Source organism: Trachemys scripta, chromosome 5, assembly GCF_013100865.1.
Source record: "Trachemys scripta elegans isolate TJP31775 chromosome 5, CAS_Tse_1.0, whole genome shotgun sequence".
In the NCBI taxonomy this organism is placed as follows: Eukaryota; Metazoa; Chordata; order Testudines; family Emydidae; genus Trachemys; species Trachemys scripta.
The window spans coordinates 129,860,542-129,874,399 of NC_048302.1; the positions used below are offsets into that span (position 1 = coordinate 129,860,542).

Genomic DNA, 13,858 nt, shown 5'->3' on the forward strand with positions numbered 1-13,858 from the left:
TGAATAGCAGTGTAAGGGCTAGATTGAGACTTTGATTACATAACTGTGCAGGACCCTCTTACACCCCGACTCTGGCTAACAGGACCTGGAAGGAGAGAAATAAGCAGTGCTATGTATCTGCTTTCTTCCTTCCCAGACCAAGTAGCAAGGAAGAAGTGTGAAATGGATAGAACCTTGGATCCATTCCACCCATTGTTGTAGGGGTAGTAATGGCCAATTAGCTTCTGGTACAGGCCAGCAGTAAATTAGTATCCCCTGGGAGGAGCCGGGAGGAAACAAGGGAGGAATTGTGACTCAGAAAGGTATATGAGGAATAATGCCTCCTGGAGCTACTGCTGTGGCAGCTCACCTTCTACAACAGCCCTTGCTCAGAGCTGTGTCTTAAGGCAAAGGGCAAGTCTATACTACAAAATTAAGTTGAATTAAGTGACTTAAACGTACAGCTATCGAAGTAATTGAATCAGTTTTTACATATCCGCACTATGAGCCCTCTGTAGGTGGTGTGTGAAGCACTTGCACCAATTTAACTGCCAGTGTGGAGCATTATGGGATGGTTTCTGAAAGGCGTCAACTGTCAACGTAAGCAACACAATGTCTACATTGACACTGCATCAACCTAACTACATCAACTTAAGTGCTATGCCTCTCATGGAGGTGGAGTTATTAACTTGGTGTAGTGGGTGAGTTATCAGTGGGAGATAATTTTTTTCAAATCCTATATAAATAAATGTATATTTTTCTCACAATTATAGTAATGCCACCTGACATTTCTGTAGTGGTTTCCATCCCAAAGCATTTTATGGTTTTACAAGTATGCATTAATGACAACCAATATAGGAATCACTACACCCAGGACTCAAATGCAACCATCTCTGGGTTGTTTAAAAGTCACACTACACAACAGGCTAAGGCCCCAATCCACCAACTCATTTAAGCACATGAGGAATTCTACTGAAGTCAATGTAATAAAGTGCTTTCCTGGATCTGGGGCCAGGACCTGAAGAAAAGTAAAATGCATTAATCAGTTGAAACTATGTGGCAATGTGTTGTAGGTAAGCAAAATGCTATTATCCAAACTGGAATGTGGGCATGACACTGATGTTAAAAAGGTTTCATGGTTAGCTAGAGAAAACAAAGTATCTTCCCCATTTTCTTGCTATTTTCCCATTGGTTTGTAATTAACTTACTCCTCCTGACATGTTGACATTTTAATTCATTTAGGTAGGTAGTTGTGTTTCATAATTTGCCAATCCACTGATTACTTGTTGTCATTTGCATTGTTTTCAATTATAGGTAGGTAAACCATAGGGACTCCCAAGCAGACTTAGTTATATTGAACACATTCTGCATCCTTACCAAGGTTTTTCATACCATTTATTTCATCATAATGGGAAACAGACAAATGTACCAAGAATTATGGGTAGCTCCTCCATATAACATGAATCATTGCCATTTTGAGAAGTGACTTACATTGAACTTGGTTGGTTACCAGTTTCATCATGACAATATCCAAAACTATAAGTAGTGTTCTAATAAAAGAAGACACACACAGAGGCAAACACACATGATATAGAGAGACCGGGAGGATGCATTTGTATTGCTGAATAAATCACTTTGACCAATATTAATTGCCAAAAAAGAAAAAAAAAATAGATCCCATTTTATTTTCTTTATATAAAAATGTCTATTTAATATAAATAGGTATTTAATTTGTGAAAACAAAATATCTAGAGATAAATATAATAGAAGATATTCACTGAACTTAGCTACATTTTAAATTACATTTAATAGCTAAATGAAGAGATAGAATAATATTTATTACTTCTTCAAAAACTATCTATAATAATAGGTCAATAATACATAATTTTAATTAAATTAATTGTAAATCAACCCGGTTGACCCATAACTCCTGATGGTTAAAGGCTGCCATGTGAATGATCCTAAAAATTAACAAAAATGTTCACATCAGCCTTAAAAACTTTCACTTTGTTTTTACACTCTGCAATTACCCAGAGATAAAGATTACCTGTTTGAAAAATTAGGACCCTTGTTTATATCAAGTTAAACCTATTTTAAGTAATCAGATATGAATCCAGCCCTGCAATGGTCATCCAGTAGAAAAGGTCTTAAACCCTAATGGTCAAATGGTAGTGAACTAGAAAGTTTGAAGATATTTTAAAGTGTTAATTTAAGATGGAGTTTGTGTGTGGAGGTAATCAGTAGTGCATGTTTCACTGTTATGTTACTTGTACACTGCATACCACTTGCAGCAGCAGGTAGGGTATGTTTAGCTACATTCCACAATCAAAAGCGGCTGCGTCCACACTGCAGCGTGTAGCTATATGTGTTAGTGAAAGCAGGGACGAGGCAGTGGGGAAAGGCTCAGCAGCCGGGAACTGCCAGAGCCTGTTCCCACTGCCTCCCCACTGCCAAAGTCCTTCCCAGGTGCTGGAGTTTTTTCATTGCAGTGGTGAAAGGCTCAGGCACCTCCTTCCTATTGGAGTCTTATCCCGCTGCAGGGAGCTGTCAGAGCTTTTCCCTGCCACAGGGAGCTTCAGGAGCCTTTCTCCATTGCCTCCACACTGCTGGAGTCTTTCCCCTCTGTAGGATCTTTTCAATGCAGTGAGGAAAGACTCCAGCAGTGAGTAGGCAGAGGGACACTACACTGCTAAAAACAGCAGTGTCAGCAGGGAAGGCATTGCTTGGGCAAATAGAGAGCCATGTAAGGTATACATACATGTAAGGTACATACCCACAGGGTCAAGGTGTGTCTTTGCTCATCTAAGAACTCTCTCACTGTCTACACTGATATTTATCCCTGTACTAGGAGGGAATATTGTGTATGTACTCTGCATGCCACTGAAAGGAGTGTGCAGTGTAGATGTGCCTTTAAAGTAATCAAGTTTAAGGCCACAAGGGATCACCAAATCATCTAGACTGACTTCCCGTATATCACAGACAACTAATACCACGGCCACACTGACCCCAGTGAAATCCCCTTCTGATTTTATTTATACTGATGCAGGGCCCTGATTCAGCAAGGTACTTAAGCACATTGTTAACTTTAAGGGGACTTCAAATAAGACTACTCACTCACTTCAGCTTAGGTATGTGCTTAAGTACCTTGCTGAATTAAGGCCTAAATCCAGAGTACCTACAATGGATTTAGTGTAACTTAGTCCAGGTCTGCAATGCAGACTTCTGTCGGCACAGTTATGTTGGTCATGGGAGTGAAGAGGTATGATCCCTGAACAATGTAGTTGTGCCGATGGAGGTCTCTAGTGTAGACACAGCTATATCATCAAAGCTGCACTTTTACCAGTACAGTTTGTTTTGCTTGTTGGGGGAGGTTTAATTACATGAGTACAAAGTGCAGTTTTCCTGGTATAACTGCATCCATATTAGGAGCACTTTGCTGGTAGTGTTTTTTCTTGCTTTCACCTTGTCCTATTAGTTGGGGTCAGCAGCTCTTGTTCAGGTCCAAGCACACCCTGTTGACTGCTTTGTCCAAGCTGACACCAACTTTCTTCATGTCCTACTTTGGCATCTCGAACCACCTTTTTCTCATTCTTCCTCCTGGTCTTTGTCCCATGACTACTAGATCTGATACTTTCTGACCAACACACCCCATGTCTCATTGTCTCACATGACCCAACCATCTTAGTTGATACTCTCTCCACTTTTCCATGATGGGAGTCACCTGCATGATAACTCATACCATTTCATTGTGTGACCCCATCCATCAACTCTTGTCTTCGTAGTGTTCACCTAAGCATTCTCATTTTGGCAGTATGAAGTAGTTCTTCTCTCATTCATCCACTAACTTTCTGACCCATATGTCATGGCTAGTGTAATTATGGTCTTATACACTTTGCTCTTTAGCTTACTTGCCATATTCTTATTGCAGAGAACTCCTGTCAACTCCTTCCATTTGCACCAAGTGCTCTTCATGTGACCCCTAATATCTGCTCCATGGTCCTCGCATGGCTCAACACTGAACTGAGGTATTTAAATTGTTGCACAGACTTTAACTCTGTACCATCTAATTATACTGGCTTCTCATTGTCCCTCTCAATAAAGCTTTGCATGTATTCCGTCTTTTGTTGGTTGATTCATAAACCATTTTCTTCTAATGCAGCCCTCCAGTATAGTGGTATTGCTATACCAGTTTTAAAAAAGGTACAAAAAAAGCTATATCAGTAAAATGTTCTTAGTGTCGATATGGCCTTACATCAGAATCTGGCCTATATATTCTAGTACTGAACAATATATTGGGCCAGATTCTTAGCTGGAGTAACTCACTGTAGCTCATTTCAATGGAGTTAGGACACTTTACAGCAGCTTTGCTTGATTGGGTCAGCTAGACCATGCCCCTGACAGGATTGGTCCCTATTGCACATTTTCTCAAATTATAGACTCTAGAGTAAGAAAGGCCTGTTGTTGTAGTAGCACAAAGGATCAGATTTATGTGCTTTAGCAGTCATCCATTAGCAGTAATTCCATTCCAGCTGAAATTTTAGAAATTGCTTTCTCAAAATACCATTCTTATGTCAATGGCTGATGTTCCAAATTGTCAGCATTTAGCCTTTGAATGAGGTATCATGAGAGCATAAATTTTAACACTTGAAATGAAAATATGGAACACAAGCCAAATGGAAGCCACTGAGCTTTTAATGTTGTCCAGCTACAGCTATGTAAGTATTATTATTATTGGCTTCTTTTCATCCTGATAGGAACTGAATGTTAAGAAACTGTACTTTCTTCCATGCATCTGTCATAAATCCCACAGGAAGCAGGGATATAGATCCTTGTGTTGTTGGTTCAGTAGTCTTAAAGCAATGGGGGGGAAAATCTGAAATTTCTAACTAGCTAGAGTGGCGTGGGAGGCAGTGAAAATGGACATGTGGATGAGGGTTCTATTTGGGATGCAGTGTTTCTTTATCCGAGTGTAACAAGGCATAGTAGGGTCCCACTTGGTCCTGCCTCTTCTCTGCTCCAAAAACCGCTCCAAGACCTTCTAGCTCAGCAGTCACCAGTGCAGTTTATTTATATAATGCCATCCCACCACCTTCTCACCAGGTACAGCTTGGGGGTTCCAGCCTTGAGGACTTCTTAGCCTCTGGAGCCAGAAGGGCAGAGGTACCATGCTCCTTCCCTTCCCTGGCCTCCGCCTTTCTCTCTGCCTCCCTTGGCTTCCTTCCTCTGAGGCTTTTATACAGCCCCAGGATAATTAGGCTGGCAGCTATTTCCCCTTTGCAAACAGGTGCAGGTTTCTCTAGCCAGCTCCAATTTACCTCCCTTAATTGGAACAGGGGTGACAGAGGGGTGGCTCAGGAGTTCCTGCACAGCGCCCTGTCACACCCAGTGTAAATATATTAGAAAGTTTGTATTTGACATCTGCATTAAAAATACAGCAAATGAGTAGATCACACATGAGAAAACTACAAAGCCATTGCTTTAAATGTAATGAGTTAATATTATCCACATATTGCAAAACACTTCAACTCTCTTTGCAAAGGCATCCAATTTCTTGTACAATCTAATGTTACAACAATAAAATCCTCGAAACCATTCTGCCATCTCAGCTGGATCTTTTAGTGTCTGTGGATGGATAACAGACACAGTCCCTCCTACATCGGGTTTGAGGAAAAGACCTAATCACAGGGTGGAGGAGAGGATGAAGGTCCCATCACAAACATAACATAAGATTACGTCTCCTAGAGTGGTTGAGTCAAACAATACTTTGGAGAAGGCACAAGATCCCAACCTATCACAGAAGATGCATTGTCAGCATGGATACTGAAGCTGCCCAGAATAAAAAATTTCTTGAGAATCCAATGATCCAACAAGAAGTCGGTTAGGTAAAAATTTAGGTGAGTGGTCTGCATACAGCCAGAACTTCATAAAACATTTTATGCTGGGATTCACAAGCAGACAAATACACACAAATCAGTCCATCTTTGATACTGGACATCTCCTGAACCTGAGATCGTATATAAAACCCACAGCCAGGTCTCTTCACTAACCCTCCCTGAATCTGAGCACCCATTTATGTCAGATGCATGAAAGAAAGTGCAGGCTTTCATATTCAGTTGCTATTACATCTATAAGAGGTCGATATAAGGTAGCTGGTCAATACTATTAATTTGTCTCCTCCTGGTTTGAATTTTGTATTGCATGCCTTTTGTGAGAAGGTTTAAAGATGTAACAAATATATCTAGATTTTTTTTTTATATTTCCAAGTGAATGTAATGCTTCTATAAAGGTGTTAGACTGCCAACCCTGGAGACCAGTCTCACTTATTTATCCAGAGAACAGGTACAGCAACTAGAGAGACAGTGCATGTTTTTCCTTACTGTCTTACCTGGAGATATTTGGAAAAGACTCATGTTGATTGGTTATTGCACAATCAACACCAAGCAGAGCAACTATCAGACACAAAGTGCAATGGACTTTCAGTACAATGGCATCAATAAAGCACATAGTCTAGCACATTTCTTTTCATAAGAGTGTGTTAGCCACAGCTGTTCCTCGTGATTTTGTCAGTGTGATCAAACAGGACAATGTGGCATTTCAATCTATATTGCTAAAAAAGTGTCTGTCCAACTTCTTTTCCATTTGTAAGACTGTCAGAACCTCTGTGTATGTGTTATCTTCCTGTCTTCGTCTGAAATGATATCTCACATTCCAAGGCAAATTGCTTCCTAACTAAATTCAGATGCTTGAGGTTGCCTTTGCCCAGGTCAGCATAAGAAGAGTTTGCGGATGACTTTGCTGGCATACATGGTTTTCCTCAGGGGAGCTTACCAAAACCATCAATCACATTCAGTCCTGAAATGAATAGGATGTAATAGCATTGCTGAAGGGCAGATATTGGCAGAACAACAGTTCATTGCTTCTATACTGGCATGGTGTTTCATTGCTTGCCAACTAATATTTTGCATCTTGTATAAAACTCACAAGTGCTGAACACTTGTAAGATGTTGAGTTCCCTCCATTTCCACGGAAGTCAGTGAGAGCATTCAAGGCCTGATCCAAGACCTAATCAATGGAAAGATTTCTTTTGATTTCAGTGAGCTCAACCTTGCAGGACTGGGCCCATAGCAAAAGGAAGAAGGAAAAGAAGTCCTGACCACATGAAATATGATCACATAGGTAGTAGCAGAGGATTTAATATTCCAGTTGATATGAAAGTCCATCAGCTAGCAAATGCATAACTCAATTATTCAGCACAGGCGTAGCCATGTTACAGGTTATGTGAAGATTCTGGTCAATCACCGAATATGTTATTTGTGAATATAAAGTGGCTCGTTATGTAGATACTATTGGCCATTTTACTGCTTAAAAGAAGCAGTTTGGAATTTCTGGATACTTTGCAAATAAATTAAAACACAAACAAATGAGTTACAAATTCAATAGATATCCCAAGAAAGAACAAAGAACAAGGGGAAGTAAAATGAGCCAATCCCCACTCATTTTATTCTCAAGAGTAGTCTTGTAGATGTCAAATTTTGGTGTCCTCAGTGGGATTACCTGAATGAGTAAAGTGAGCAGGATTAAGCCCAATTTAGACACCAAAGACACTTTTTCATCACTTATGTCAATTCTGCAAATGTTTATACAGCTGAATAACTTTACCCATAGAAGTAGTCCTATTGAGCTCAATGTCACAGTTACAAATGTAAAGTGTTTGCAGGGCTAGGATTTAAGTGAATAATGCTCCATTTGGCCAACTTTTAGAATTTGCAACAGAGGTCATTCAAGACAAGTGCTAGAGGACAATAATCACATATTTGGCATCAATAGATATTTAACAATTCAGCAGATTTGGCTGGTTCAACACCATTTCCTTTAGCAATTACATGTTATGTTACCGAGTTACATTAGGAAATCATAACTCATTTGGTCAAAGTTTTATTTTGAGCATTAGAATCTTGAAAGGAACTTTAACAACAAATGCAAAGGTACTTACAATGCAGTCTAGGTAATTCACATGCTTTAAGATTTTTTGCACTAAATATCCTTGGGACACTCATTTCTATATATATGCAGAATAATGCAATCCTCCCTCCAATCCTTCTCTCCAATTTATAATCACCTAGAAATGTTACACAGCTAATCTCAGCCTTTACTTTAAAAAGGGAAAATAAAAGGAAGCCTTTTCCTTTGTGAAGACAACCCTGGTGTATCTACAGATTTGGGGTTATTTATGGTTCTCTGTACAGTTCCCTAGAGCTAGTTTTTGGTAACTGTGAAAACCATAGCCATGTGTCTCTTCTTTTTGTGGAGGATCCATGATTTTTTCATGGTTATGGGGGCAGAGTTGCATGAAATGCTACCAACGACAGCCTTCTGAGCCACTTCCTCTGCTCTGAATCTCTTTCAGTGTCTGGCCTCAACAAGGAATAATTCATGAGCATGATAAAGACAGTGTGGTCCAGTGGCCTAGGCATTGAATCGAGAAGAAGTGACTTTTCCATATGGGTAAATTCATTTTTGGATGCCTAAACGGATGGTCTAATTATTGAGACCTACTGAGAACCCACAACATCCAGTTCAGTAAAAAGAACAGGAGTACGTGTGGCACCTTAGAGACTAACAAATTTATTAGAGCATAAGCTTTCGTGGACTACAGCCCACTTCTGTTCAGTAAGTGAATCCTGAGGGTGCTTAGCATTTATGAAAAAAATCAGTTCCTCGTTGTCTCCAATTAAACAGGCCAAGAATTATGGCAAACAGCATCTGTGGATACTTTTGAAATTCTTGTCCTTAATCTCTCTGTCTTATTTTTCCAAACTGCCAAATGAAGATAATTACTTACCTTATGGGGGTGTTGTGATTATTAATTAACTAATGTTTGTAAAATGCTACAAAAGTGTGAAAACTCACCAAGATCTCATGGCTCCAAGACCAGTGGTTTATTTAGATAAATGTTCTTTGCAAAATATTTTTAAACTTTTGCCTGGACCTGGGTACAAGATGGGCTCCATTTCTCCAAAAGCCCCATTCCATCCCCAACCTCATATTTTTTTCATGTACATTCCAAGGCTATTAAGCATGCCACTGAGAACATGGTTGGTGTTGCCTCTAAATGTTCAACCTTGCTTATGATATCCTAAGCAGATTAATACCTCTTATACCCTAAATCTTCTTTGTCAGCAACGTTCCCAGTGTAATCAATTGAGCAGCTAACATTTAGTGATGGGCTTCTGTGAATCCAAGTTGCTATCCTGGAAATCTCTGCTAATGGTGTTGGCAAATGATGGCCATGACTCTGAAGCTATTTCTAATTTTGCAGGAGAATACTGTGGTGACTCTGGTGCCACTTCTAATGAGTTGGCAAGAATTCTTTTGCAGCACTAATTCTATTAGCATGAGTACTTCCCATATACTGCACTCTGCAACTAACGTCTGGGGAAGAAGTAATAAGGATAGCTCAGGGTAGAATTTACGTGAGGGCAAAGCTATCAGATGCCTCTGTATTAATGTGGTTTCTCTCCCTTGGGCTGTGGTTGTTTTTTTTTTTTTTTTGGCCAAATGTTTTGGTGGAATCCATAACAAGATGAAAAATTGTTATGTGTTTCATTTATTGCCTCAGTTCCTTTGTCTGATCCTGTCACCTCCATTACTATTGTTTTCCCTTCATCCTACTTCTTTCATGTAAATTTAACGTAGGGTAAATTAAATGTATTTCTTATATTTGCTCTTGCTGTTAGAAGCCTTGCTCTGCTGAATCACCATCTTTCACCAGATTCTCTTGTTTGGACCAGCTTCCAGCAGTGATACAACCAGGTTTATGATGGAAATGGTCAACTAAGTAACAATGGCAATGACAGAAAAAGATGAAGTTTTTATAACTCAGAAGATGCTCTCAGAACAACAAGATATACAATCTTCAGAACTTGTGGTCAACTGGGATGTTTTATACAGTACAAGTGCTGCATCCTTTCATTGCTGGTATCCTCCGTCCAACCCCCACCCATTAGCTCTCGTTGTTTTGATCTTTTTTGCCAGGGAGAGTGCAGACTGGGAACTGGTGAGACCTGGATAGGGAAGGTAGGTGTCTCAAAAATTATCTGAGGACCTAATGGTTTAAAGCACGACTGGGAGTCATGACTCCATGGATTTCTTTCTGCCCATGACTTGCTATGATGGCATTGTTCAAGCCATTTATCCTTCCGCCATGGGTTTTGTGAGGCTACATTGTTTGCAAAGTTCTTTGAGATACTCAAATGAGATACATTGTGAAAATGCAAAGTAGCGTTATTAGTTAAGTGAGTCTGGCAGATGACTGATTGGCTAATGCCTTTGAGAGAGGACTCTCCTACAGATAAAAAGTCTAGGGTATTAAGGTGGTCATAGTCTCCTTCCTGGTTCCTCTGACCACTGGCATTTAGCCAGCTATGGTTTAACATTTTACCAGTGGTTCAAGTGACCGCAGGACAAGATTTAAAAGAATTGTGATTTAAACCAACATGAAAGGTTCCCCGACTCCTATGGGTCTGACTCTCTTTTCAGTGAAGCAGGGATAAATCAAGAGTAACACATTTGATGTTGATGGAGTTACACCACTCTAAAAAATGCAAACGAGGGCAGAATGATGATCCTCCATCTGCCAGCTGCCAGTTTTTGAACAGATGGAGCATTTCACAATTTCACAACTCCTCCCTCACTCCCAATATCATAAAAGGAAAAGGAGGCGATAACAGTCATTTCTAGCCAAGAAGCCTCTAATTCAACTTCTGAGACAGTTCAGACTGGCAAGTGTTGAGGATTTGGGAATCATAGGGATGCCCATTAATCACACTGATAATGTGTGTGGATTCATGCAGTTGAAGCCATATAATTAAGCTGCTACTCAGAATTCAGCAGTATGTGCTTGAGGAAGTCACATAGGATTTCTGTGTGTTTATCTGCTTCACATACATGTATATATGTATATACCTGAGTAATTCTTTTGTTCTTACACTGCTAGCCAGCGTGAGTGCCAAACTGATCCAAGACAAACTTGGATGTGTGCCTTCATTTTTTTTTAATAAATAGTGTTGTCAAGTAATTTTCAATTCGTAAAAGAAGTTGGGAAGGATTAACTAGTTCAAAGAGCGGATATTTGGAACAAATTGCTCAGCCTGCTGCAGTTACGGTGCCCATATTACACACTAAATGAGATCAGTGAAAAAAACTGGACCACCATTTTTGGGTGTTTTTTTACCTTACTTTAAGTATGTAACTTTCGTGTACAAATACCAGAAAGTAAAATAAATATTGCCAATGACAGAATAAATATTTTATTCCATGCAGTGTGGAATATAAATACTTCGTACTCCCAATTTCTTTATTGTCTTTAGCATATTTGCCAATAAAATAATTGAACAGGGGAAGTGGATAGCACTGTAGATTAGTAATAGGCTATTTAGCCTTTCACTTTCAGGCTGCAGGATCCATTATAATCCTGGGATAGTACTGACAGAAATTTGTTATTATGACTAGCCATAGGCATCTGCCTGATTTGTTGTTGCTTAGGGTTGTGTCACTTTGCATGTCCATCCCTTTACTGTCCTTCATTCAAACCCCATCCACTGGTTGGCCCACTGTGGACCCCCCCTCATTTATCTTGGAAGATATATTTGGGGAACCAACCCTCCATAGCCGTCAAGTGACAAATGCACTGATCCCACTGCATGTCTAATATATGTCAGTGACCTAGAGATGGAAGATTCTACATCTTGTACCCAATTCCTCAGAGCTATCCAGTCATCTGAAAAAAAGTATGTCATACATCAGACTAAATTACACTTAGGTTGAAAAGGCTATGATCATGCTCTCTTTGTCTTTTGATTTATAGAGTATGCATTACCACCTTCCAGTACTGTTCACTGTGATATGATAAGGCCCCACACAGAGTTGGGAAGGAGCTTTAAATGAACAAGAAGAGCAATATCTCTGCCATCCCTAGAGGCCAAAATCCTCACATGACCCTTCTTCTGCCCTTTAGTAAGAGAGCTCTGACATTGTGACAGCTTTAATAGTAGTCAAGAGGCAGAACAAGAGTAAAAGATCTTTGCAGTCCATCTTGTCTTTCTAAAATGCTGAGGGATATAGGGGGGAAAAAACACACAGAAGTAGTAATACCAGGACCCAAGAAAAGAAAAGCAAGCTTTAAGAACTATTAAATATAAAAGCTATGTTTAAATAACATAAGGGCTGTAACACAAACCAGCAAAGCCAGGATATTCCGTTAGAGCTCATTCGGCTACAACATTAATTTACAGCATTCTGAAGCTTTGACTTTGAATTTCAAAGATTGTGTCTAGTTTGCGTCTAAATGTTAATCATGTGTTTTGGGCTTATATTGTTTTCTTAATATGTTTTTGTCTCCTTTTTAATATTTTTTTGTAGAAAGGTTCTTAAAAATGGGCTGATGTCAGCAAGTAGGCATACACATATTTAGAATTAAGCAGAAAAAATAATAAATATAGAAAATCTGGAGAAAAGAAATGTTCCGTCTATCCTAAAAAAGTAGACATATCTACACAGTTAATAATAATAATAATAATAATAATAAATACAGGAATATACAATATCTTCCATTTATAAAGCACCTTTAATCCCAAAGCACTTTACAAAGTAAGGGCCTGATTCTTCACCTTCAATGGAAGTTTAGCTACTGATTTCAAGGGGACCAGGATTGGGCTTTTAAATTAATATGTCCCATATTCCACGGGATCCCTTCACCCATTACTAAAATGTGGCCATCTCTGAAGGAGAATGTGGTAGCTGTTTTACAACTCAGAGAAAGTCTACACAACAGTTTAGATTGGGAAATGAAGAAAAAAATCTTTTAAAGTTTAGAAAAATAACATGCAACTGATTTCGTGTGAGCGCTGTACTTTAACCCCTCCCCCCAAAACTAAACCGACCAACAAACAAAATCCCCTCTTAAAAATCTTTCCCCTCCCCACCCCACTCCCCAAAAAAACAGTCAGAGCTTTACATGAAGGTATAAATTAGAAACAAGGTTACTCACCGTGGAGGAGTCACTGCTTCCGTTCCCAAGCGTAGCTCCCTCAGCACAGGTGGGTAGGTGGGTAGAAAGTTGACTAGCCCTGCCCCCATCTATGACATCACATTCTACCTCATAAAAGGTAGTGAAAGTGCTCTGAACTCCAGTCTGATTTCCGAGAGATACAGAAAAGAGAGAGTGAGAGAGAGAGCAAGAGAAATATTGTACCCTAGTGCAGAGGGGAGAAGAGGAGAAAATGTGTGCTGACGGAGCTATGCTTGGTAAAGGAAACAGGGACTCTTCCATGGTGAGTAACCCCACTGTGAGATTCCTCTCACTTGCTCCCTTACCACAGGTAAGAAAAGTACTGAACAATTTGCTAAGAGGGGAAGAGTGAGCTATGGTGCTGTATGAATGATGAAAACTAGAAGGGCCAGGAATGGCTACCCTGTTGAACATTGATTGGATGAGAGTGGACTAGGGAATTTGGCAGAGGGATTAAAAAATAACATTTTTGTGTATCTTTTTAAACACTGGGAATGCACGTATAAAGGTGACGTGAGCAGTTGGAATTCCACCAACTTCAATGTGAGTTACAAACATACACACTAGGGTTGAATTTGGTCCATCCACAAGTCAGAGGAGAGTTTTGGCCAACTGTTTTAGAGAAATCAGATTAGAGGGCAGGGAACTTTCACTAGCATGAAAATCCAAACATTGTGGTCAGGGAGAGTCAACTTTCTCTCACCTGCCTGCCTGAGCTGAGAGAGCAAGTGAGGGGAATGGTAAACATGCTGGGCAAACATTTATTTACAAAGCACACTTTACAGTATCAGCAAATTTACACAAAGGTGA

General features: G+C 39.7%; 1 protein-coding gene across 4 annotated transcripts in view; it reads right to left on the reverse strand.

Annotated features, from left to right (window-relative positions):
- CTNNA2 (catenin alpha 2) overlaps positions 1–13,858 on the reverse strand; it is a 760,050-nt gene that overhangs the window by 10,965 nt on the left and 735,227 nt on the right. For 3 of the 4 annotated variants that reach the window (XM_034772967.1, XM_034772970.1, XM_034772969.1), the window contains one exon: positions 13,028–13,171. The exons of the other annotated variant lie outside the window; for it this stretch is intronic. In XM_034772967.1, the coding sequence (XP_034628858.1) occupies positions 13,028–13,171 (144 nt within the window). The remainder of the gene's footprint in view (positions 1–13,027; positions 13,172–13,858) is intronic. 4 annotated transcript variants of the gene reach the window in all.